The sequence below is a fragment of the Embiotoca jacksoni genome, unplaced genomic scaffold, assembly GCF_022577435.1.
Source record: "Embiotoca jacksoni isolate LCO1_2020_lvr unplaced genomic scaffold, fEmbJac1.0.p SCAF_86, whole genome shotgun sequence".
In the NCBI taxonomy this organism is placed as follows: Eukaryota; Metazoa; Chordata; class Actinopteri; family Embiotocidae; genus Embiotoca; species Embiotoca jacksoni.
The window spans coordinates 461,738-488,355 of record NW_027185443.1 but is presented as its reverse complement, the minus strand read 5'-3'; the positions used below and the strand labels follow the sequence as shown (position 1 = coordinate 488,355).

Sequence of the window (26,618 nt, the reverse complement as noted above, 5' to 3'; positions counted from 1 at the left end):
GTAGGACCAATCATCTCCGTGATAATAATAATAAAAAAAATAAAAAAAGGTGCCATCGAGCAGAGGTCACGAACACGGATTGGATGTGTGTATTTATAGCTTCTGGGGGGTGCGGATGGGAAAAATCGGCTTCTTTTAATGCAGGGAGGCAGCGGCAGCGGGAAGCCGGAGGGGAAATCGATCGTTGCCATCATCGGGCCCAGATTGATCCTCTGTGAGGGGGTCAGACCGTGGCGATCTCACTCACACCTCCACAGCAGGACGCCTCAAAAGGGACTCGACAATACAAGAGGGACAGACTGTAACGGGTCGATTAGATGATTTTATATTGTGGCTGACTGGTGTTTCGCACGAAGGTGTCATAAGAGTCTTTTTTTTTTTTTCTCGTGTAGAGTCAGCTGAGAAAATGTGCTCGGCATTCGGAGGTGAGCGGTGCGTCTGTGTCGAGTGTGTGACGGAAAGAGGAGGGCTCAGAGAGAGAGAGAGAGAGAGAGAGAGAGAGAGAGAGAGAGAGAGAGAGAGAGATCCAAGGACAGACGGCACTGAGGGGAGAGGAGGAAACATACTCTCACTCACACCTTCCCCACAGCCTCACAGCCTCTGAAGGAAGGAGATCTTCACATTGCGAGGGGGAGATGCACGTCTGCATCAGAGGAGCAGCAGCAGCAGTCAGGGGAGGACAATAGCTCCATGCCAAGGACCACAGAGAGGGAGAGAGAGAGCAGCCCAGAGGGAAGGACAGCAGCCCTTCAGAGAGGGCAGCAAGAGGCGGAAGAGGCAACGTTTGCAAGGTTTGCTCCGTTGCTAGGGACCTTAACCAGCTGCCTTTTGGGGGATTTCTCCTCCTCCTCCTCTTCCTCATCCCTGCACACAGACTCGGTTACAGCATCAGAGACACAGAGCGCTTTGTAGTCCGGAGACCATGAGTGAGGCCAAGAAAGGTGAGCTCGCCATCCGGGATAAAGCCATCCTGCACCAGCAGAGGCGCCTGAAGCAGGCCACCCAGTTCTCGCACAAGGACTCCGCCGACCTCCTGCCCCTGGACGGGCTCAAGAGACTGGGCACGTCCAAAGACCTGGTGAGTAAGGGAGGCTGAGACACGAGTGGGTGAGAGCGCCGCTTCGTAACGTGCTCGGTTGGAGAGGCTGTGGTGTGTAAGGCAGGTGTTACAAGTGGAGCCAAAAAAAACAACAACCAGGTGTCCAGAGTGTCCTGCGGCACCGGCTGGACTTCAATGGAAACATTACCCACAAAGCAACTCAACTGCCTACAGCTCAGTCACGGGATTTAAGTAAGGGTGACCGACGTGGGGCAAAAAGTAAGTTTATGTGGGACTTTAAAGTCTAAAATATGAATAACTAAGAACATAAAAAAACCCACAATATCAGTCTTTAGCATCTCCAAATAATCTTAAGTATGCGTGTAAAGAGTATCAATTTGTTATTATTCACATAAAATATGACGTGGAGCTATGTGAATAAATATTTCCACTTTCATTTTGTCAAAGTAGCTCTCCTATCTCACCGAAAGTATTTTTGAATGCAACTCTGTGAACTCCCACGCGAGCTAGCTGCAGTTTCACAGGAAGTGGTCCTCGGCGCTCGCGAGCCAACTACCTCGGTCTGCTCACCCGAGCGATCGGGAGCGCTGCACGGTGTGGTGAATTATCTCAACTGACGTTACCCGATCTGTCTCGAGACTCGTCTTTGGGTCGCGGCATCTCGGTCGCAGCAGCACGTTCAGATTTTAGAGACGCGTCCTTCTGAAATATCTCCAAAAAAGCAGCAAATTCTGTCCTCTTCAGTAAGTCTGACCTCCATTTCCTTTTATGCACGACTCCTCTTTATGTCTCCATGAAGTGCAGCCTCGTACAGGAACATCCTCATCATGAGAAAGCATCATGGAGGATTCACAGTCCTGTCAGAGCCGGTTACAGTTCACTGAGACTGATGCCATTACACACACACACACACACACACACACACACACACACACACACACACACACACACACACACACACACACACACACACACACACACATTTTAGGGTTGACATACAGGATGAAAGACAGTGCCTGCATGCAAACTAGGACGTGTCCAACCTCTCCACTTCCCCTTCCTCCCCCCCCCCGAAGCTTCCCGTGTACACTCTGGAGGAACTCCCTGTAATAATCTGAAAACAATTTATTACTCCGGCTCTCCCAGCTGACACAGAAAACTGTGTCAGCTGGGAGACACAGCTCTCCAAGAACCTCAACACAATCGCTGGGAAGCAGCGCTGGCAGCACACTACGATGCCTTAATGTCTGCCAGATTTTAATACCGACATTTGCTGCTAGAAAAACATTCCAGCCTCCTGCTCCTCTGCTTCTTAAGACTGAGCTGCGTTCACTGATCCAATGATAGAAATCTTTTCACTCTCTTCACTGCTTCCTTCACACGTACATATTTTACATATTTAAAAGCCGTTGTTTGAATTGAGATTAAATTTAACATTCATGATCCCCAGAGGATGAATCCTACTCACTTGGACTTTTTTCTCTTGCGCTTGATATTCAGTCCCTCCTGGAAAACACAACATCGTAATCACAATAACTCATTCAACCATTCTCAGCCAATATTTGAGCGAATTTGTTATTTTGCAAGATTTCTCCGCAATAAAGTTTCTTAATAGAGCCTCCTTTCACTTTTCATTTTCAGTCTGCACAGCTTTGATCATCAAAACAAACCACTTCCTGATTGACTGAGAAAACAACAGCAAAACAGCCAGACAGGAAGTGATGTGCAGCATAGAAAGTGATTACAAATTACTTTCTTTATCAGGTAGCCTAGTAGCGCATTTAAATAAAATAAAATAAAAAAAAAATCCTCAAATTTCCTAGCAATTATTGACTATGTTAGCAATTTTACTACAAAAAGAGATCCGATAAATCCGCAAATTACTTCAGTAAAATCAAGAATTTAGAATCGCAAGAATCCGCCAAAAAATTTCACAAAATCCTGGAGGAACTAAGTGACGACAAATCAACAGCTGCACATAAACTTTCAAATCCAGCTGCATTTGCATGATTCAGACGGCTGATCTGGTTTTGAAAACAAACTGTAGATGCTGGCCTCCCACACAGCAGGGGGCGCTGCAGCAAGAACTTAAACATATTTTCCAGGATAAAAGACTGTTTTGCTATAAAGACTTTGAAGATACTCAGCTCGGGGCTCCGACTGTTTCATAAATGTCTTTGTCTTCTTCACGCTTTCGGCAAACTGAATTCTCTGTTTACACAATTAGAGGCAAATTGTGGATTAAATACACAAATCGAGGGCACAACTTTTTCCTCTATGACTCCCTCTTAGCTGTGCTATCTACCTTATAAAATAAGATAATGAACAGAATAAACAACAGACTTGCTGAAAGTCAACATATTAGCTTTGTAACTGCGAGCATGCTGACGTTAGCGTTTAGGTGGGAGCGCCGCTGTGCTTCGCAGAGCTGCGAGCGTGACCGCAGGCTCCTGTTTTGTTATTCCAGAATCTCTGAGGCTGCAGAGAAGAATCCAACACAACCACACATCTGAACAACAACAACAACAACAAAAAAAAGATAAGATTTCCCTCAAGCTCTATTAGATTCAAAGAGCTTAAATGTACAAGTCGTGCATTGGCAGCATGTAATTCAACATCTCCTGCGGGCGCCTGAAAACCCTCTATTTCTTAATGCTAATTATCTCCTCCCTCAAGACAGAATGAAGCTCATCTCAGCAGTTATCAAAAGCCCAATATGTCGCAGCGCCGTGGCCACGGGGAGCACAGCGTGGCTCACATGGCGTCTGTAACAAGTGTTTTTTTCCATGCTTTGGGAAATTGAGGAAGGAGCTGCAATTGCCGGCAGCCCCTCCGCCGTGCCTGCATGTCCTCTCTGCAGATAACACGCCTCCCCATTCAGGCTCTGAAAACAGGGACTATAAATGATGAGAAAGGATGCTCGCACGCCAAACCCTCCCAGAAAAAAAGATGACATCATGCGAGCACAGCTGTCAGATCCATTTGTTTGATGTAGGTTTTCCAGAAAGTCTGTCTTTTTATATATATATATATATATTGTGGAATTTTTTTTTTTATCTATTCACGACTGCTCGAGAGTTACAGTTTTCTTTTTGCCTTGTGTCCACCATAAACAAAGACTTTATTTCTCCTTTTTCTGGCTAGTTTAATGGATTTGTTGCTGGTTGAAGCCTCAATGGAAATATGTTAATTTAAGACAAATGTCCGCTATCTTATCGTCTGAAAACAGAAGATGCAGAAGTGCTTGAAACTGCAATACCACCGAGGGCCACTAGGCGTCGGCTCCAAAAAGTTTCCGGCTCCATAGACTCCCATTCAACTTCTCTCATGAACTTACAAAGTCAATAATTTTTTTCCATAAGTTATTATGGTGTCATTAGCAAAAATGTATCCTTCTCATTAGTTTTCTGGCAGTTAATCTGAAAATAATCCCGTCATTAATTAGATATTAGTTCTTAAAAAGCGGTGTGTTTGGGGGAGGGGGCGTCTGTTTGATTGACAGACTTCCGCTATAGGTGGGCGGGGCCTTCTCAAACTTGGAAACATCCGCCTGCTAAAGCTCGCTAAAAGACAAATATTCAATTTAATCAGTACATAAAACAAAAGTGTAAAAACACTGAAAACACTTTAGTGGTCGGAAAGCAAACAGGCGTAATAATAATTTAAAAAAAAGCCAAACTATTCCTTTAAATGTTATAATTAACGCTCTGCTGCGACACTCTCTTACTTAAAAGCAAGAAAAAAAAACGGTGCTCGCTCTGAGATTTTGTCGCTGTAACCTCGTTTTTCTTGCTGTTAATTTCTGCTGGCTGGCCTGTCCCTGTCCAGTGTTTAATTCAGCAGCACAGCATGTTACATAAGAGTGAGTTTGTTTTGCTGCTCTTTTAGCCTGAGGTCCTCTCACTCTCAGCAGCAGCAGCAGCGGCAGCGGCAGCAGCATCACTCCAGCCATGTTGTGCTGCGTAGTTCGAGGAGGGGGAGCAGCGAGCACGAAAAGGGCAAAATCCACCTCTGCAAGCGAAGAGCGGTGGAGGGGAAAGAAAGAGACGGCTGGAGATGGGGTCAGGGAGGACGGTCGGTTTAGTGGGGCCGTTTTATGTAACACGACAAAAGGCTTCGAGTAGAATAAAATGTAGGAAGAGTCAACAGAAATGAAAGAGCGCTTGTGTGTGTGTGTGTGTGTGTGTTGGGTTGGAAACGTCTGAGTGCAGCTATATTAACACTTGGGCCCAATGTGGACCGAGTTATTGTGTAACCACTGTGTCACCTTGATGTTTTCTACTGCTCAACATGAGCTCCCCAAAGCTGCTCCACCATGAGGGAAATAACTGAACGTAGACTGGACATAAAAGTGTTCGTAGCTTCCGGGCCTGAAAATGAGGCAGATGCGGAAGTGCCTTAAGCTGCAATACCACCGAGGGCCACTAGTAACCCCGTTATTAATTAGAAAATAAGGTCAAAAAGCTGTTTGTTAATGTTACAAGGGTGGCCTTTGTTTTAGGTTTGAAAGTCACAAACTCTGAAGTTAAACCACTTAAGTAACAAATTTCAAGCTTTCGCTGTCTGTTCTTCGACAAAACTGGAGATTAAAGCTTGTTTTAAAGGGTCAGTTCATGCAAATGACCAGTAAGAGAGAAATATTGTACTTTTTTTTTTTTACCATTACATTTATCTATTAATAGTTACATTAAAGTAAAAATATGATTTGTAAATTGGAACAACCAGCCCTTCAGATTTTGTCAACCTTGCGGATAAATTGCAGCTCATTCTTGCCATTTTATTTAAAAAACTGAGAATGGAAAGCAGAATACAAATAATTCTGATGCATTTATTTCAACTAATAAGAGTCAATTTATGGCGAATTCAACATTATCCAGTGCCTACATGTTTTAAAATCTGCTAATTTGTACTGATTTCAGTGGAGGAGTTTTCATGTCACCGGTTTGGAAAAGGCTTTTACTCTCTAAAGAAAACCCCAAATCCCAGAAAACCAGTTTCATTTTGCCAACATGTCTGGCTTCATTATGGTAAAACATGAAGATACGACATACATTGAAGCTTCTGGAAACCTAAAAAGGAAAATAGAATCCTTGAAAATCTTATATTGGTTTTATTTTGTTGCACACATTGCAAATCTATCCTGTTTCCTGCAGCTTAGCTGTCCGTTTGCTCATGTCCTTCTCTTGCAGACGAGCGAGTCTGAAACCTCTGTGTGTGTGTGTGTGTGTGTGTGTGTGTGTGTGTGTGTGTGTGTGTGTGTGTGTGTGTGTGTGTGTGTGTGTGTGTGAAGTGCCTGTCTAATCGAGAGTCTCCAGGTACGTCTGAGAATGATCAAAAGCTGCAGTGCCGAGCTCGGATGTGGAACCGTGGCATTCAAAGAGTGTACAGACGGAGAATAAAAGGGAGCCGTGTTAAATTTAACTAAAACACTGTGTCCAATTTAAGCCAATAAACTCGGATCGTCACTGTTTGGAAGGTGCTGCTCTCTAATCACAGCATACTCGGTTTTGACCTCCTCACAAGAAGTCATAACATTTCTACGAGATGATGGCGTCCAGCACAGGTTCTTTTATATTCATATACATTTTATATTCCCTCTCCAAACTCCACTGTGTGTTGTCCCCTAAAGGGTCAAAAGTAAGCACTTCGAGAGTGAACATGACAATGTCACACCAGAGCGCGAGGACCTCTCGGGAGTTCTCCTCAAAGCCTGCACCAAAACACACCGTGTTGAATCGGTTCAGATGCAGGCTCTTTATTATTATTAGCTCCGGGGACAATTAGATGGGCTGGAGAGAGGTTAGCTTGAACCCGTCTCTCTCCCTGTCATCTGGGGTGGCGGAGGGGCGGCAACCCTCCCTCAGCTGCTCCCTCGGAGCTGTGCGGGAAAGACAGGAGGCTAAAAATACCCGGCAAAAAAGAAAAAAGCACACAACAAACCCGACAACAGAGGGGAGGAAGAAAGAGAGGAAGACAGGAATATTTGTTGGGTGTATATGGCGAGGTTGGACACGTGACAGCGTTTAGGTGCAATTTTGGTGGTTTTAATTGCTGTAATTGGCGGCAAAAAGCGCCCAATTCCCAGAAATGTATATGTGGAAGCACACACAAACAAGCTGAATTTAAAGATATACGACGACACTGATTAAGTTGACGATTTATGTCTGTAAAATTAAATACTACAAAAAAAAAAATGGCTTTGACCAACTTCAGCGTTTTATCTTCTGTTCAGTTGTTTTGAACAACAACAACAACAAAAAACAGCCCCCAAATCCAAATCTGTATCCAATTTAAATTGGTATTAAACAGAGCGACTTCGCTAATCCTCATATTCGAGAGGCAGCGAATGTTTGGCTTGATCACTAAAATCGGTAATTTATTTTCTGTCAGTCAACTGAAGCTCTAGTCACGAGCTTAACACACAACTCACATTTTATAAAACCTGGATCTCCAAAAACATCCGCATTACATCTTATTTCAAAGGACATTTGGGGAAATGTGTTTTCGTTCTGTAAGTTGGACGGGAAAATTTAAATCACTTTCATATCTTTGTGTGATTAAAGATGAAGCTACGGCTACGAGACGATTACTTGATTTTGGCACAAAAGCTGGAAGAATAGGGAAGTGACTGCTCCTACAAAATAAAGTTTAATCTTTACAGGTGCTGGTAGTCATATATTTTTCCCACTGCATCCAGTTTTTTTTAAATAAGTTAATCGCCTCCTGGTTGTAGCTACATATCTAATGTGCTGGATTTGTGGAAAACAATTAAATTAAGTTGGCTAACGGCTCTCTACTTTGGCCTTTTTCACATTCCTACACCTTTCTTAAATCATTTACAATTTTGAAACTGACACCTAAAGAGTTAGCAGTTTCAGAGACACCTGGAACGTTGGATCAAATTTGCTAATAAGTGAAAAGTAGCTTTTATTGTAGTCGGTCAAGATGAGAAGCAGCATGAAAGACAACATCTTCCGCGGGTGGAACAGCTGACATTCATATTTGGAGACGGTCTCTTCCCTCCGCTGTCGACACGTGTTGCTAAAGCGAAGCTAGCGCAAGTAAAAAAAAATGAAGTAATTCGGACTCAGTGTGCAACAGTGCACTTCTTTAGCCTTTAATTCGTGATCGGACTCCGGTTATACGCTCTGACGTCTCCGGCTGCAGCACTAGTTGAGCATGAATAATGCAACATTTATGGAAATTGAATCCGAAACAGGCTGCTGGAGGAGAAGTGGGTAATATAGGCTGTAAGGAAAGATGAATGCAGAGAAATCGCAGCTACTTTTGAAGACTAAAATGTCACATTATACACATTTATCAAAACGAGTCCAAAAAAATGGCCATAGTAACAGATTTTCTTATCTAACTCCCAGTAAGAAACCAAATAACCATATTTCCCAAATGTCAGACTGTTTGTTCAAATCAAACTAATAGCTTTTTCATTACTTGTAACCATAGTAACAAATATTTACTTTACTTATAAATCTATCCAAATAAACTCTTGGCTTTTTGATAACTAATCTATTCAATACGATAAATATTTTCTCAAATGAAATCAAATCCTCAAACAGACCCCGAGCAGCGCTACCGGAAACCCCCGTCTGGGGTTGATTCAGTCGCTGGAGTTTTGGGCTGCAAATGATTTACCACAGCGGAGACAGAGAGCCGTAGAATGAGTGTAAGGAGGAAGTGGAGGAGCAGGCAGGAAGTAGATGTGAAGCCGGTCGGTGCGACAGGAAGTCAGCCGCTGGGGACGTCCGTCAGAACGAGAAAGAGGGAAATGGGAAGCTCACGCGAACGGCCGGATGAGAGAGACGAGCCTCCTGCAGTCGGATAATTAGTCCACACGGCAATCGGCCTTTAATCTGACTCACAGAGGAGGGAAAGAAAGAGAGACGACGACACAGAGAGGAGGAAGTGCTGGTGTCACACACCAACAGGTGTTTGTGTTCAGGCGTCCATCACAGGACTCATATCAGCAAAATCAGCGACAGTGTGAATGGACACGAAGGAAAGTGTCTGTGAGAGCGTTCGACCAGTTTTAGTCTGAATACGAGGTGCAATCAGAAAGGTAGAACCTTCGTGACTAAGTATGCCAAGTTAAGTCGCTTGATCTAAGTCACCACAGACCTGAAACTTAAGCAGAGAAACATCAGATTTTGGGGTCAAATTTTTGAGGAACAGAAAAATCTTCAACAAGTGTTTCTGAGCCCTTGCAGTGATTTCCACCACAGAATCACGGCTGCATTTTAAAGCAGTGCTGCAGTGTTTCTCTGCTGATGCTTCAGGTTCATTGTGACACAACTCGGGTGCTGATGTTGATGAAGCGACGTCACGGTGCTGCGCTCAGTTTGTGCCCTACAGGAACAGTCTCTGAAATTAGTTTGAAAAAAAATAGTATAAAAAATAGCTATAAAAAGCGACACAGTGAAGTGTTTTTTTTTTTTTTTTAATGCTCAGGAATTTTCTGAAACAGTTGGTCATTGTAGTTTTTAGTAACTCAAACTGGACATATGGAGCATTTGTTGGAGACTATTTACAGCTGCGGATTAATACATATTTGATGCTCTAGGAAGTATTTACAGCAGCAGGATGGTTTATCTACGTGGGACTGAGTAAAAATAAACTACAGTGTCTATCCGTTTTTTTTTTTTGTGTTTCTATTTTTGTGGGACTTTTGAATATAAGAAACAAAAATAGAACATCACCATCTCTTTAAGCTTACTTAAAATATTTAACCTATTTCCGAACTGCAGGAAAAGAACATTTGGGAGATAACTTCTAAACCCAAAGAGAAGTAAGACTGATTCCTCCGTTAGTCATGAACAATACCAGTGAAAGATCTCTTCAAGCTGCCACAATATCTGTGACACCTCTTGCAATCAGGAACAAAGAATGCTCAAAATGAAAAGATATCGTCCAAATTGGGCAAAATGAACAAACAGATTACACCTCAGCTCTGCCAAATCCACCTCAGCTGCTTCAACAATCAACAAATGCACATTGAAATGACAGCAGGTTGCGTAGTGTATCATAGATAAACTCTTTAAAGGGGGTTAGGAGGGGTGGGAGGGGGGGGGGGGCGGCACACACACACACACACACACACACACACACACTGCTGCCATCGATCCACCGAGAGGCCAAATGACTGATACCAACTCACATAATCTCAGCCTGTTAACGAGAAGTCGGCGGAAACAGCTGAGGAACGTGGTGAAACTCTGAGATGTGCCACGACGGGAGAAATTTTAATCACATAAGGGGTTCAAACTTAAAAAAAAAAAAAAAGTATTGATAGTGCTGCATTCTTACTTCCATTTTGTCTTGAATTAGTTTTGGTTGTTTCCCATGATGCTCTGGACAATTTAAACACATACAATAATGTTGCCATGGATTCAGTGAATTATCCTCCTCCATACCACAACTGAGTCCTGTATTGTTTGTCTATATTTATCTATATTCTGGCTAGTTGACACCGTTAAATATATGCCGAATTAGCAATTAGGAGTTCCTGTTTACGATGTTTACTACGGTCGCTGCGTCACCGTGACACAGACGAAAATATAAAATCGGGATGTTTCTCAGGCACGTTCTGGAGTTCTCTTTTTCTACGACTTCTAAATGGATTTATAGAATGAAAATCTGATATAATGATAAGTTCAGAGAGTGTGTGCCACGCTGAAACTGAACACATCCGGTTTCCATCTAAAAGTAGCGCATATTTTAACCGAACTTTGAGAAAACCCTTGTTAATGTGAGCTTCCATCCACTACTCCAGTCGGGTCTTTCTTCATTAGGGTCTCTCTGACTTGGGAATAAAAGTATGCTTGTTGGCATCGAGCAGGTTTTCCACAGATCTGGACCATTATTTTCTTCGTGGAGACTTCTACTCTGCACCTTCGCTTCAAGTCTCCTGCCTCAAGTTTAAAAAAACAAAAACAAAAAAAACATCAACTTTTACATTATTATCAAAAAGCAGATAGAGATGAAGTGCACCCTGCAGCGTGCAAGTTTTCCAATTCACCCCTGAACTGTAACACGGTCGGGTCCGTATGAAACACCGAGCGCCGCCCTCTGCAGCCGAGCGCCGTTGCTAACACGATTTGCTTGCGAGTCGACCCCGGAGCAGTCAGACAGATGCCGACCGTCAGAGCACACATGGAGAGGCTAATAGCTCAAATTACATTATGTTCATCGTCGATCAGATTCAGTCTTCGCTTCCCTGCAGTCTCATGAGAGCACGCATGATCTTAAAAGAACGAACCCTTAATTAAAAAAAAAACAAAACTGCTGGAGCTTCACATGATTTCCCGTCTCATCGTCAATAAGAAAGAAGCTCTGGTGTGCCATCAGACTTAATGAGCACTAATATTTTCCACACTTTTGCTGCTTCCGTCCCTTTAACAAGCCGCGTGTTGCACATTTGCAAAAGAGCATAATTAGTGTTAATGAATGTGTGATTTATCCAGCGAGTGCAGAGGTAGGAGAGAAGTCTACTGATGTGCAGATTGTTGAAGAACAAAAACAGAGAGAGGAAAAACTGGCAGGACAGACGAAGAGGCCAGCGTCAAGAAAACAACAGAAAGAAAGAAAGAAAGAAAGAAAAATCGGTCCAGTCTAAAGCGGAGCTCCTGAGTGAATGTGATTAGTTTGGATGTTGAAGAGTTCAGCGTGAAGGATCCTATTTTAGTCGAGCTGCCGCAGAGAGGAGGAGGAGGAGATTACTTTTAGATTAGGATTATGTTTGGCACGGGGTTTGGGCTGGTTTACCGAATTAAAGCAATCAATAGGAGGCAGGGATACATTCTTGATTTCTATTGATTGCAATGACAGACGGAAGGAGAGGAAAGAGAAAGAAAGGCAACGGAAGGAAACAAGACGGAGAGCAAATGGAGATATAATAGACGGTAATGAGAATGAGATCGGAGATGAGGATTATAAAGTATAGGACAGACAAATGAAAGCTAATAGAGGGAATGAGGAGAAGAGGAAAAGGTTAGAAAAGAAGAAGTAATCAGGGAGAGAAGAGGAGACATGACATAGAAAGAGAGACAAGAAATGCCAGAAACTGAGGAGAGGAACGAAAAACAAATGTTGGGAAACGATGAGAAGACATGAAGGAAAAGGAGGAAAGAAAAGGGCAGAAAAGATAATGAAACGACATGAGAGAAAAACACCCCCGAGAGGACGAGAGGGGAGACGTAAAGACGATACTCTCAGTGTCTCGTTTTTTCTCGCCCAGGTGTGAAAATGAAGGTTCTTTAGGTTTAGTCAACAAAAACGACATGATTATAAAAAAAAAAAAAAAAAAAAAAAAAAAAAAAAAAAAAAAAAAAAAAAAAAACCGACTTGGTTTCTGCGGGCTTTGTCGAACGCTGCAGGTATCCTGGTTCAAAGCTCTCGGTTCGAATCAGGACTTTCCCAGATACGTGTACACAAAGATGTGACACGTGATATCGGGCGAGGCGAGGCGTTGAGGAGGAGGAATATCGAGAAGAGGAGAGAGATGTAAAGCCGAGGTGAGAGACGAGGAGAGCGACGGGGAGATGGGAGGCGGAGAGAAGATTAGAGGAGGGGGAGGAGGAGGAGGAGGAGGAGGAGGTCATCATCACCGAGCGCTCGGCCTCAGCTGGAGCTCGGCGTATGAACACCAACAATCTACTCCAGAAACCTCATTTAACGTACAGTATTTCATTTGCTATTTTTCAAGGAGAAGAAGCGCTCTCCGAGCCGACCGGCGGCCCGACCGCCTCTTCAACGAGGTCGCAGCGGTGATAGATTGAGCTTCAGATGTGAACACGGACGTCTGACACAAAGAGCAACTAAAACATCACGACGGATCACACGGAGCGAGGCCGCAGACGCTCAGACATGCCCAGGCATTAGATGGCATTATTACATGTTAAGGTTATACGGGCTCATCTCTCGCCTTTTCCTTTTATTTATTTATTTTTTTATTTTTTTCTGTCTCCGTGTTTCTATCCGTCCTCCTTCTTCCATGAAGTCGTTCCTCGTCTTCATTCAAGTTCTGGTCGGGAGCACTTTTACCAGCGTTGCTGTGTTCTTGTTAATCGGAACGGAACGTCAAATAATGATAGAGAAGAGAAAATCATTTTAGTTTGCGTTAGCTGCCTCTTAAAGGGAGAGTTCAGAGAGTTTAAAGTGGGGGAGTATAAGATACACAGTCGGTGTGGATGGGCGTCAGGATGTCCCCAGTTTGGAGAAGCAGGCAAAAAAAAAAAAAAAAAAAAAAAATCATCATGGTGTCATTAGCTAATAAATGTACTAATTAATTAACAGATCAGAACCGGACAAACGATTTGATTCTGAAGTCGATTATTTTTTTGTGGACCACAACAAACCTTGTTGACTCGTCTCAATGCTCGTAGACAGAAATGAGGATTGAACATCTAAATAGTTTCAATCCTTTTGAATTTTGCGTTTATAGGTTTGTCCAGGAACTTTTCTCACTAAAGATAATAATTTAGCTGATTTGGAATAAGATACAGTCGTTATAAACCAAATTGAGTTTATAGTTTGCAAGGCTTGTATTTTAAATACAATTAAGACTTAAGATGATTGACATGATTTTTGCTTTCTAAAACACTGATGATCACAACCGCAGTTGTTTTTATGTTTTTTTCATGAAACGTGTTCGTTCATCTCTTAACATCCAGGTGACTTCAGTGTTTAAACATCCAAATAAAATAGCTGTGTGTTTTATTCATGCGGTGTTGGGTGACCGGTCTGTCCGACAGTCTACTCGGACTCCAGACTGCTGGAACAACAATGTGATTACGGAGGAACAGGCGGCTAAAATACAATTTTCTTTTTATATGATCCGAAGAGAACAAGACGGTCACCGGCAACGTGGCATTAAAGTAAAAATACATAAAGTAAAACTGCAACATACATGCTGTACTTTGGAAAGTGACGGGCCTCTGTAGATTAAAATAAATTAGCGCTTGTGTAGAGATACAGAACAATTTTACTCTGCTTCAAGTGCTTTTTGAATGGAGTATATACAGATGGTGTGCGGCAGCTTTTTTTTTTTTTTTTTTCTATTGAAAGAACCCCGAAAAAGTGTGTGTTGGCAAAAAAAAAAATATGGCCACCAGGCTGGTGCAGCGAAGAAAAGCCCCTTGCAGAAATCCTTTTATGTCTGCTGAGCTGACAGTTATGACCTGAAAGCATTAATATGCCCCTCGAATTGGCTTTCATAACATGATAATGTGACCTTCATTTCGGCTCGTGTGGATAGCTTTTCCCCTTTTTTCACTGGAGCTAAAGTTAGCAATTTAAATCTCCCTGTCTCAGTTGGTGGGGAGGGGTAGGGGAGGGGGAGGGAGGGAGGGAGGATGGAGGAGGGAGGGGGAGGGAGGGAGAGGGGAGGGTATGCAGCCTGGTATCACGCCAAAGAGTGGAATACAATCGTCAGTCAACTAAAGGACACCGCGTCAAGTGTCACGTTTTGTCTCAGCTCGGCATTACGTAAGATATTTTAAATGATTTTACCAGAACCACGATCTTTTCCAAAAACCTAACCAAGTAGTTTCGGCGCCTGAACCGAACCAAACTGTCCCATTTAACTTAAACAACGATCTTTTCTGAAAACTAACCGCGTGGTTTTTGGTGCCTGAACGTTCCACTGCCACGGTATCGTCTCAGACGTATGACACATTTTGGGAATTATATTGCCGATGTTGATTTCTCATTTGCTACCTGTGTGTGCGTCTCTTTAAGATGGATGGATACGACAGAATAGGCAAAAACGTACAATATCCAAAATAATAAAGGGCCTTCGTTAAGCATCCCAGAGACACAAAGCAACATTAGTATAAAGCCGGTTAAGCCGAACGTTTACTCTACTTTTATCTCTGTTTTTGGTCTCCTCCAGCTCCAACGGGACAATATAAGGTTCACAAACACCAGTTAACCCCCCCCCCCACCCCCCCCCACATCTACTCCTTCGGTAACCTGCCATCTAAGATCCATTTGTTTTACGTCTCCCCGTCTAGCAACCTCACAGCATCGTGCAGCGCCGCCTGATGGAGGGGAACATCACGCGGCTGCGAGGCGAGGCCCGGGACCCCGGCGGCAGGGTCCGATCCCCGCTGGCCGACACCAAGGACGGGGCCGCCGACGCCGAGGAGAAGAGCGAGAGCACGGCCGACGACTCCACGGAGGAGAGGGAGTCCCTGGAGGAGAGCGAGAGGAGCCTACGGTCGGACGAGGAGGACGACAGCAGCGAAGCCGGAGCCAGACAGACGGCGGAGAAGCCCGAAGGCACGGAGAGCTCGGGCGTCCTCACGGCTCTGGTCGTCCAATGCAAGGTACCGCACCCCTGCAAAGTACACCCGGGGCCCGTCTACCATCACCCACATTCGCCGCTCTCCACAGTGGCACACGAACCGAGAGGAGGGTACAAAAGGCTGCTCCACTCGGCTCCGGTGACTCATCATTTAAAGCCTGCTCTTCATTTACTTTCCCTTTACAACACATCACGAGCTCGGCAGCGGCCGCCTGATAGGACCCGAACAACAGATAACTGAGTCACCGTGATTAAAAGTCCGACCCGGTAAACACGTCCAACACGAGGAACAAGTACGCCGGGGATTGAACTGAGCAAACTGTGTGGGTTTCAGGACAAAGCGAAGGGACAAGAAACAGGAATAAAAAGGTCTGAATACAGGCGGAGACGTGACGAATAAACAACACGAACATGAAACGCAGTCGTACGTGAATATTTTGCATCAAAACTATTCATACCGGCAGCGATGCGCGTATGGGAGAGTTGTTAAAAAAAAAAAAGGTTTGAATAGATTCAGACAACCTCAAGAAATGATGGAATGAAAATGGCAAACATATCTTTTTCAAAATAGGAGCAGGTGGTGTTAACGTATACCGCTGCAGGTGGAAAACTTCAAAAGCTTTTTTTCTTTTAATTTGAAACATAAAAGGATTTAAGGTAAAGTACAGTCACAGTCAGTCGTTAGCATAGACTGTATATAAAAAAAACAACACTGGCAGCGGCAGGTGAGGTCGGTACGGGCGTGCTTTAAAGTGCAATACCACCGAGTGCCACTAGGGGTTAACTCTGAAAAAAGGTTGTGGCTCCATTCACTCCCATTCAACTTCTCTCATGAAATACAAAGACAATATGTCAATGTCATTGGCTAAAGTCGCTCCTTCTTATTCGTTTTCTTGCGGTCCATCTGAAAATACTTCCATCATTAATTTGATGTCATTTTTAACACATTCTGACCGTTTACAGGCTAAATTATTAATTGATTAATAATAATAATAATAATTAAAAAAAAAAGGAAATGAGAAAGCTATATTTGTGTAATGTTCTTCGACGTGTCGTTTTACTGCGAATACGTGTTTTTGTTTTAACCAATACACTATTGAAAGATATGCCGGGTGGTATTGATCATCTTACTCATCGCCAACTAATGCCATTGAAAGGCCAAACACAAGAACAAATTGATCACGTTGACGGGTGCCGTCTCTGTATTCAAAGCCTGATATGAATCCTCTGTGCAGCAGAGCTCCATTTTTAAAACACATCTAAGCTAACTGCTGAAAAAACGAGCCATCAAATCGGAGCATTTCCCAAAAAACGGCGAGAGGTTTTTTATTAAATGTACTTCTTTTGTAGTAAAACAATGAGCTTGTGCTCGAAGGCCGAAGACAGACTTGGAAAGTATTGAGAGAATGTCGTAAATTCCCAACACAGTTAGTCTTAATCATTAAATTAAATCAAATCAAGTGCAAAAGACGTAGAATGGAGACACAGACGTGTCAAAATATGACATACTTAACCTTCGACTAGGAATTTAAGAGATAACTTGGACTTTTGGATCAGAGAGAATTGCTGCCATGTGTGACGCTAAGGACAGAGTCATTTAAAAAAAAAAAAAAAATCCTTTGATGTTAATCAATACAGAAGATCAATCACCTTTTTGTTCCCAGTGGCATTCAAAGCATGAAGCACAGCTAATCTGAATCCTGCGTGTGTGAAGATCTTTTCCAGCGGATTCAGCGTTTTCCCCGTTACTAAGTGTTCTCTGCAGGGTTTTATCATCAATTTATTAAATGCAAAGTGTTCCTCAGGTAGTGGCGCGGCCGCTATTTTTAAACTTCACGGGTCGGGAGGGATTTTGTATTTTTTTTGCGCCGCTGGGACTGAGACAAAAGAGCAGGTTGGTGGGTCTGCTGATAAGCCGGCGTGCCCGCGAGGACAAAAGAAAGCTCGCTCAGTTTGTACAGAGCGAGAGGGATCAAAACAAGCTGCATGGAAACTGAAGGTGTTTGTTTCCGAGGAGGGAAATATCCTCGGGTCAAGAGGATAAGGTATTGATTTACGAAGGAGGCGACGGGGGGAGATGGGATGTCTGTTGGGTGGTAAAAAAACAAAACAGTAGCATTTTAGGGCAAGAACAAGAACCCTATCATTACATCTCAGGTTTATTTCCATTTTTAAACAATAAATATGTCAAATAAAGATTTAAGTATCACATTTTACACATGTCCACTGAAGGCCGGTTGTTTTAGCTGCTCTTCCTGTATGTAGCTCAACATTTAGGACATTGACTAATGCGTATTAACAATAAGTTGAGCCATTATTTTCTTGATTTATGCTTGCCGTATAAAATGTAAGCAAGTATTAGTCTCGTTTTGTCCAACTAACAGTCCAAAACCTAAAGTTTACCAGTAAGCTGTCTGTAATTAGTAAGAAAAACAGGAAATATTCACAGTGAGAAGTTAAAACTAGTGACATTTTTCATTAAAAAAAACAACCCAAAACAAACTAGATTAATGAACTGGTTACCAAAATCCTGCTGATTACATTTCAGGCGGTTGATAATCCTCACAGCTCTACAGTCAATAAAACCTTAAATATATTAAAACGACATAAAATGACCAAGAAACAACTGTTCCTGGAGCCATAATTTATCTGAAACTGATAAAAGAAATGGGGCCATAAAGCGGACATACAGGGCAGCCATATGTTCCGCATACATCCCTCTTGACTTTTATGTTGTTGTTGTTGTTGTTGTTGTTTTTTCTTCCACAAACGTGTTTCCGTGCAGGATTCATACAGGTTGCACGACATCAAATACTCCAAAATTTGGGCCCATTTGTGAACCAAAACATGGAAAACAATGCAATGAAAGCGGTGAGGCTGAACCAAAACAGTAAAGTTGAGGGTTAAGCAACGTAACCAAACCAGCTAATCAAGAAGCATCACTACATAATAATAGAAATATCAATAATAAACACTTCTAAGATAAAATAAATAAATAAATATATATATATATATATATATATAATGATTAAATGAATAGTTTTGACATTGCTAATTGAATCATGACTCTTTCCTGCCATAAATCACAACACTTTCTTCTTCGCTGCGGAGTTGTTTGACCAACGAGTCAAATGTGCTCTCGCGTTAATATTTCACGCTCCAGCGATCCGGAGAGTCTAAAAGATCAAAGTGCTCTCGACAAACTTAAAGAATCAGCATCTCCAGTCAGCAAAATGGGCCCAATACATCAGCGAATAGTCAGGAAGCGACTCGCGGGGACCAGTAATCATATACAGAACACCCTCGTTTGTTCATTTATTATTAAGTTGTCGAGCTGCTCAACCGAACGCCTGCAGCGACACGCGATCGACACGGCTCCGGTTCCACACGCAAAACAACACCCGACGTAAAAACAAAAACAAAAAAACAAGGGCGGTGTTGGAAATGCAACGACAAACACGAGATGTATTTTGTTTGTAGAAAGGTGATTTTTTTTTTTTTCTTCTTCTTCTTCATTTTTCAGTTTCACGAGGCGGCCGAATGGATCGTCTCGAAAAGAGAACAGTCTTCAAAGTCTCCCCCGAGTCGTGTTAATGTGCCGTTGTGACTGAATGTTTGCTCGCGTGCCCGATTGAAGTGAAAAAAAACCAAACAAGATAAATCACACTCTGCCCCCCCCCCCCCCCCTCCTCCCTCCCCTCATCTTCCCCACAGTGCTGTGAGACTGAAGTCAAGGCCTCCATCAACACTGGCAGCCTCCATAACCACATTTCCACCTCCTGCTGCCAGAGGCTCGGGTAAGAAACACTGAAAACACATTTACTGAATATCACTTCTTTTAAAAACTGTGTTTGACAAACAAATACTGAGCAATGATATACGTTTGTTTTTTTTTGTTTTTAAACAGTCACCAAGGAAAAACGTTTAAAGAATGTAAAATGAAGATAAAAAAAAAACAACCAATTCAACAGTAAAAGAACTGGAATAAAAAAAACAAAGAAGAAAAGAAAGAAGCTTTAAGGAGAGATTTTATAATAACGGCGTTTAAGCTCTTAAAGTTTCTCTTGATTCTTAAAGACTTGATGTCACCTTTATCTCAAAAAGAAAAGACCAAATACCGAATAAAGCTCTGTCTTTAGATCGGAGCAGAAAAAAAGATGTTGTTCTCATCTTAATTATAAACCAGCTGTAAAGTTAATTTATTTTGCCTTTATTTAAGGGAACTGGTAAACAGTTCAAAGTTGCTACAGCTGGCGGACTGTTTTAATAAAATCACAGCTGCACAAACTTTTGATTGACATTTGAATGAAAAAAAACCCCACAAAAAAAACAACAACCCCGGATGCAATTCATCATAAAGCGGCGACTGTAAATATGCCAGAAGAAGTGTGGAGGATATTGATGAGTGTGTGTTTTGTGTGTTGTTCAGCCTGGTGCCCAGTCAGAGTTCACCGTGTGGCGTGAGCAGCTCGGTGACGGACCTGCAGCTGCAGCTGGGCGGACAGACGCTCCGATGTTCGGCCTACGTCGAAGGTCAGAAGTTCAGCTGGAACGAACGGTTTAAATAAAGTTTCGGGCGATTCGAATTTCTTAAGCTTACGAGGCCGCGCTTTAACACGGCACGGGTTCAGGTTGTTTCCTTGCAGGTTTCCTAGTACTTCCTGGACTCTATATTACAGCCCGTGACCTCCCAATCATTGAGTAGTGACCTCCTCCATCGCCGCCACGTTCGCTGTTTTACACGAGGCGAGTCCAGATGTTCCTTCGAATATTCAAAAGGAAGAACGAAAGTATGCTGATCGATTTTGGAGATTAAAAAAAAACAAAAAACGACTATTTGAACCCATCCGCTACTTGGCGTTGCTGTCGTATGCGATCGCTCTGCGTTTGCTCTGAACGCACCGTTAAGAGTCAAATCTTACATCCAGAGCCCCAAACTCTATAAAACATTATAGCCGTGCGTCTAATCGTTACCTGGCTACGAGGACGGAGATAAAAAGAAAAAAAGACTGCACATTATTATTCATGCTGACATTCCTGCGCAGACTTCCTCCTTAATTCATCCACACTAGTGAGTAATGACTCTAATTCAGTCCCTCAGCCCGACTCCAGACTCCCTCATGGACATTAAATTCTCACTTAACCCCCCCACCTCCCCTCCCAATCCACCTCAGGAGCACATACGCTAAACGGCGCTCATTCTCACTGGAAGAAATCCTCCGGTGTCGTGCGGGTGATTTAACCTGGGCTCGGTAATGTATGCGTGTTAGTGAGTTTATTTCTTTCCCTTCCCTCCGCTCTTATCTCCCCTCTTTTCTTCTTCTTGCAGAGGACGAGGCGTTCGAGCTGTGCCTGGGTCTCCACACTCTGCTGGAACTTAAAGTAAGGTCCTCATTTGCTTTGCTAATATTTGATCTTATCGTGTGTCTTCCGGCGTATTTTCTTTTTCTTTTAAGAACCGACTACCTTCAAATGCTCACACGGCTTTGAATGAGAGAAGAAGAATACACATAAAACTGAACATGTCAGGAGGGCGATGATGGAGGAAGTGCAGATTTATTTATTTATTTATTTTTTAAGTCTGTGGCGTTGTCTAAATAAAAGGCAGGTGTGTATAGTAGCCGTCTATCGTCTGCCCGCCGGATAAAAGCAGATTCAGGACGTTGTGATGTAAAATAAAATAAAATTAAAAAAAAAATTGAATGTGCACCTTTTAAAAACTGGCATTTAAATCCAATGAAAAGACTGTCTGCTAATTTGAAGGCAGTGCTCCCTTTATTTCAGCATTACGTACACTGTGTCTAGTTATCATCTGCAAAATCTAATTGGAGTGGGACTTCGGGGTGTGAAAGGAACATGAGCTCTAATTTGGTAAAAATCAGCCCCCCGAGGACTTTGTGAGGGGAAGATGAACGTTTCAGCTCCGAGCTCGCTCCTCTAACTCTCAGCAAATTTTCATAAACGCCATTTGTAATTAATTACGATTCTTGGCATACGCTACCGGAGGTGAAGAGAAATGTTGTTTAACAGGGGGGGACGGCAAAAATAACATATCCCTGCCTTCGTGAATCATTTATTCATAAGGCAAAAGAATTAAACTTTTGATTTAACACTGATTAAAAAAAAACCGAGACAATGGACAACAGCTTTTTCTACAACCCTGAATTAATGCGTTACAGCAGCTATAATGAAGATCTTGATGTTAACAGTGGATCTACTTCATGTAAATGGTCCCCCTCAGCTCTAAAGAGCTATAAAGCCTATTTTCGGTCGTTGCTTTGGTTTGCCAGCTTGTGACTTTACTGTTTTGGTTCAGTCTTGCTGCTTTCAAGTGTCGTTTTTTAGGTGTAGCGAGAAAAAAACAAAAAAAGCAAAAAACAAAAGCTGAGCTGAGTGTTTAGTAGCTAAAGAGCCAGATGTTTCCCTGTGGACTTATTAATGAGCAAACACAGAGGTAAGAGGAAAGTGAATGGCAGGAAACATTAGCTCAAAATGAGCTCTGTTTTTGGTCTCCTCCACCTCCAGTGGAGAAAATATATTTAGCTTCAGCTTTTATTCGGCTGAATCCATCACGATCAGTTTTTTTATGACGTAAAACGGGGAAAAGGGGCAAATCGTCACAATTCAGAAGCTGGTATTTGCTTGATAAATACTTGATCATTTTTGTTTATAGAATTCCTGCCTATAAACTGTCATTTCTGTCCGTTGACTAATTGCTTCAACTCTATGAGGGATAAGGATTAAGATCTCATTTGTTGAAGTAGTACAGTGGTTCCCAAACTTCTTTGGTTTAGCGGTTTTGTTTTTTTGATTTTTAGAGGCACCGAAGTGGTAAAACGATCCAGTATTTGTAACAACGTTGTCCTGCAGTATGCTGTAACCTGTCCACGCCCCCTCAGATCAATCTCGCAACCTCCATTAAATTATTCAGTGTCCTAATTACGCGCCACCGTTGTGAATCCTCTCACAGTGCTGCCTGGATCTGAGCAGTCGGATGCTGAAGCTGCAGGGCTGCGGCGAGGAGCTGCCCTTCCTCAACCCTTCGACCGACAGCCGGTGCCAACACGACACCAACGAGAACCTGTGAGCCCGACTTGGCGGGCGGCTCCCTCTAAGCCTATCCGGTCGCAGCAAAGCGGCGGGAAAGCCGTTTTCGCCTGCGACCGTCGGATCACTGCCAGGACGCGGTCGAGCGGTCGCCTCCGTCGTTTCTTCGGTTTACATCTTTTTGTGTTTGTAGAATTAAAGACATTCGGCGTTAATTATTAAATTAGTCTAGTTTACGGAGCAGAATCGAACCTCCCCGTAAGTCGAATCATTCTTTTACGATCGTGCCGCACATGAAACCGATTCTTCTGTCGAGCGGCCCGGGCGCACTGACGCCGACTAAAAAGGGGAAACACCACGATGATCATTTAAAGTGAACTTTTAGTGGAATATTTTGTGATTTGACTTAAAAAAAATAAAAAAATAAAAAACATCACGTAAATGAAAACACGCTAATTACAAACCTGAATCGTTTCAGTTTGTTGTTAAAGGAATGGTTTTACATCAGGTGGAAGAATATTAACGGTATCGGCCGACAGCACATCGAAAACTCAATATTTAACATGTTACAGCTGGTTTATGTCATCAAAGGTAAAGAAAGTCACTTCTTCCATAAGCACACAACAGCCTGTAAAAATGCAACCTGACATGCCACTGTTTTTATGGATGAAACCACTGGTTCCCAACTCCACCCTCAGAGGTCACTAAACTGAATTAAGTTTAAACTTGATCAGTTTAGTTCACTTTGCACCGAAAAGTGCTCGAAGTCGAACAAGCTGGACATCAGCAAACAATTATCTGTCTTTTAATTTTAATTAACAGTCCTTCCCTTTATTGGGATTCATTAAACTATTCCTACTATTTATCAGTTAATCATTAATCAGTTTTAGCGAACTAGTTCAATGGTTTGCTCCAAATTTTTAGCCAACAATTTGAAACAGCTATCCACTACACTAAATAAATTGAAGGTTGTAAATTACTTTATTGCTGATTTTTTCCAACTATTTTCCATTACTTTGAGATATTTCACCTTTTTAGCAGACCATTTCAACTTTTACGTTTATCCGTAACGTTAAACTAACCGTTTTGGCTGTTTACTCATTAGCTTTGTCTCACTTTTCCATTCATTAATTAATTGTTTTAAATTGCTTTTTTTTTTTTACACGCTATTAGCAACATTGGTTGGAAATCACTGGCTTACCTCGCATATTTCCATAACATGTTAAATAGTGAGCTTTAGTGGTGCTGAGCCAGGCCAGCTGTTTCAGCCTTACATTTACCAGATACGGGAGTCGGGTACATCTTTTCTCAACATCATCAAGAATGTGAATATTTCCCCCAAAAATATTCAAACTGCTCCTTTAAGAACACGACTCATCCAAACAGGGTCAGTACTTAGGATGCCCCCCCCCCCTCCAAGTGTGTTCAAAGAAAGATTTTTGTTTTGAGGTCCGGTGTAATTCGGTGTGATTCAGGCTGCCTCCTTAAGAAAATCATCTAGAATTTAAAACGAGATCTGGAGTACTTAGACTCGGCTTTGTAAAAGCCCCTTCACTCTTTCTGGTCCTCATCGTGAGACCGGTGAGGTTCAGTTTTTCCAGGAGCACACTTTCCAGCTTGTCACGTTGGCCTCGACTGAATTATAGTAGTTCCCTACGAATACTTTTTTTTGAAAAAAATAAAAATAAAAATAAAAATAGACTTCAGGCCAGCCAGCCAAATATAATTGAGTCAGACTGAGCTACAGAAATATCAAAACATTCCATCAGCATGACTTTGTAAAGTTCTGCCTTCGTACAAGTCTGCATGTAGTGTACTAGACTGATTGTGTCATGTTGACGGTCTGAAGGGGGGATGAGGGGGAGGAGAGGGGGGAGGAGGGGGTGCTGGACGTGCGTGTTCTTCTGTGCATGTGCGTGTTATTACGAGTCAACGCTGGGTGTGTGTGTGTGTGTGTGTGGGGGGGGTCTGCCTGTTTCACATGGGAAAATAAAAAAAACATGGAATAGGTCCCATCTTCCCCCAACCGGTCACAGCAAGCTGCCAAAAGCCGACCGACCCCAGCTGCCTTCCCTTCTCTGCCTCTTTTAAGGACATTTTAATCACTCGGCTGCGGCTGCACTCGGTGCCAAGGCATCCCCCCCCCGCCCCCCCCACCCCCCCACACACACTTCTAGCTTCATCTTCCTCTTCAGTCGGGGGACCGGTCCTCTTGTGTATTTACCACCTATTTTGTCTCATGTCATTCACTTTCTACACCTCATGTTTGCTGATTTTGCCTGTCACACACACACACACACACACACACACACACACACACACACACACACACACACACACACCCCAACCCTCCCCACTACAGCGCCACCTGCCTCTCTCATGTTTCCATGGCGTGGAGAATCAGGAAGTCGCCTCGAGACGTGCTCACCGAAGGCCATCGCGCCCCGCTTCGACACCACCCGAGCCGTGAACGTGCTTCTGACCGTGCTTACAAGCGTCCGTCCGACCTCCTCGCAGCCACGCGTAGTCTGCCGACGTTTCGTTTTCTCTTTGACGTACTAATAGTGAACTTCGTATGCCGCGTGAGAGGAATCGATATATGACAGAAAAATTTATTTTTGGTGTTTTTCTTTTTTCTTCTTCTTCTGAACAGTATTTTCTCTGCCTAATAAAAAATATGTATTCTGGCTAAGCTCTGTTTGTGTTTTCGAGATTTTTTTTTTTTTTTTCATATTTAGGATTTCATATCCGGAGACGCCGAGCGTCAAAACGTTGGAAATCTTTCAACTCCATCTGTCTGGATAACATGACTGAGCAGACTGCGAGTGGGAGGGCTCCGTTGCAGGAGACGGTCTGAACGGCCCACACATCGATTCCCGTAGTCCGGACTATAGCCGAACACCCCTGGACGGTGTTGTGCCCTTCACTGGTACATCCTGCTAAATAAAGGAGTCATATCAGAGCAGAGAAAGCAGATGTTCCCACAGCGCCGCGGGAGGTGTGTTTTTTTGGGGGTGGTGGTGGTGAGGGGGGGGGGGGGGGGGGGGGTGTTGCCCTTTTGTCTACGACAAAGACACTAGACGGTCAATATTTAGTCTGTCGGAGCAAAACTCAAATCAGATTTAAGTCCGATAGCCCTACGGGGTCGAAGGGAAGTCTCAGGTCTTTTTTTTTCCAGCAACCAGGAAGTAAAGATTCAAGGTGTTTATAAAAAAAAACAAAAAAAAACGTTTCAACGCCCAACGAGTGATTATTCCAACCCCTGATAAAATGACATTTATTTACAACTAATGTGCAACAGAAAACACCACGCCGGTGAAACGCTGTCAATGAACGGCGTCGGTAAGACGATGCTCGTTCGATTTGTTTTCCGCCCCAAAACATCAGCTCGTTATCAGCTCGTCGTGATCACAGCGGCGTTACCGAACAAACGGGACGCGCTTTTTCTGCCCAAACCCAGGAGTGCGATCGCAACGCTGACACCGTTTTCCCCGGCGAGGATGTGTTTGCAGTTCTTTCCACTCCCCGTTTTCACCTGATTAAGTTATGGCGTCGCCGCGACAACACAAACAACACTTCCCGTACGCGTCTCCAATTAAAAGCCCCCCAACGTTTCAGTAGACAGAAACCTTTCATTTCTTAACAAAAACAACACTATTTTCCCCCAGTTGACTGTTGGAAATCCTTTAACGAGAAAATGAACGAGACCGGAAGGGGGCGACCTGGAGACGGAAATGTCGAACAGGATCAGTCACAACAACAACAACCACAAACGTATCCGCTGTCGTCACTGCTCTGCTGCAGGAGTCCACGTTACATTTCATGTCTGGCTGTTTCCTACACAAAAAAAAACAACAACAACAACAACAACAACAAAAATGCTTTTAATCCGGTCGGCGCTGTCGGGCGATTGCTTTTATGTTTTCTACGCTTCGTGTGACGGCTCCCTGCACCGGCGTGCCGGGGGAACATAACAGGAACACCAAATTACAACAAACCTTGTGAGAGAAGAAGAAGAAGAAGACCCCCCACTCCCCCCCTCTCCATCACCACCAACTCCCTCCCTTGTTTTGAGTCACTTTCCAGACCACATCCTGCCGACACCTGCGGTAGGAAAGTACCGTCAGCCGAGTAAAAAGGGCACGTGTTGACTTTGTGTGACCTTTTGAATCCGTCTTGCGTACGGCGGTTATC

General features: G+C 43.2%; 1 protein-coding gene across 1 annotated transcript; it reads left to right on the top strand.

Moving 5' to 3' along the window:
* Positions 1-513: 513 nt before the first annotated feature.
* On the top strand, positions 514-24,281 carry nrip2 (nuclear receptor interacting protein 2). Its single transcript, XM_069139817.1, has 6 exons — positions 514-1,078; positions 15,085-15,399; positions 19,092-19,174; positions 19,807-19,910; positions 20,707-20,759; positions 22,348-24,281. The coding sequence occupies exons 1-6, from the start codon at positions 923-925 to the stop codon at positions 22,462-22,464; spliced, it is 828 nt and encodes a 275-aa protein (XP_068995918.1). The 5' UTR covers positions 514-922; the 3' UTR covers positions 22,465-24,281.
* The last annotated feature ends 2,337 nt before the right edge of the window (positions 24,282-26,618 follow it).

Excerpts from the sequence above, each read along its gene's own strand:
- nrip2 (XM_069139817.1), top strand. The coding sequence starts at position 923 with ATGAGTGAGGCCAAGAAAGGTGAGCTCGCCATCCGGGATAAAGCCATC. Across the intron at positions 1,079-15,084 it reads TGGGCACGTCCAAAGACCTG|CAACCTCACAGCATCGTGCA; the intron begins GTGAGTAAGGGA and ends CTCCCCGTCTAG. Across the intron at positions 19,175-19,806 it reads TCCTGCTGCCAGAGGCTCGG|CCTGGTGCCCAGTCAGAGTT; the intron begins GTAAGAAACACT and ends TGTGTTGTTCAG.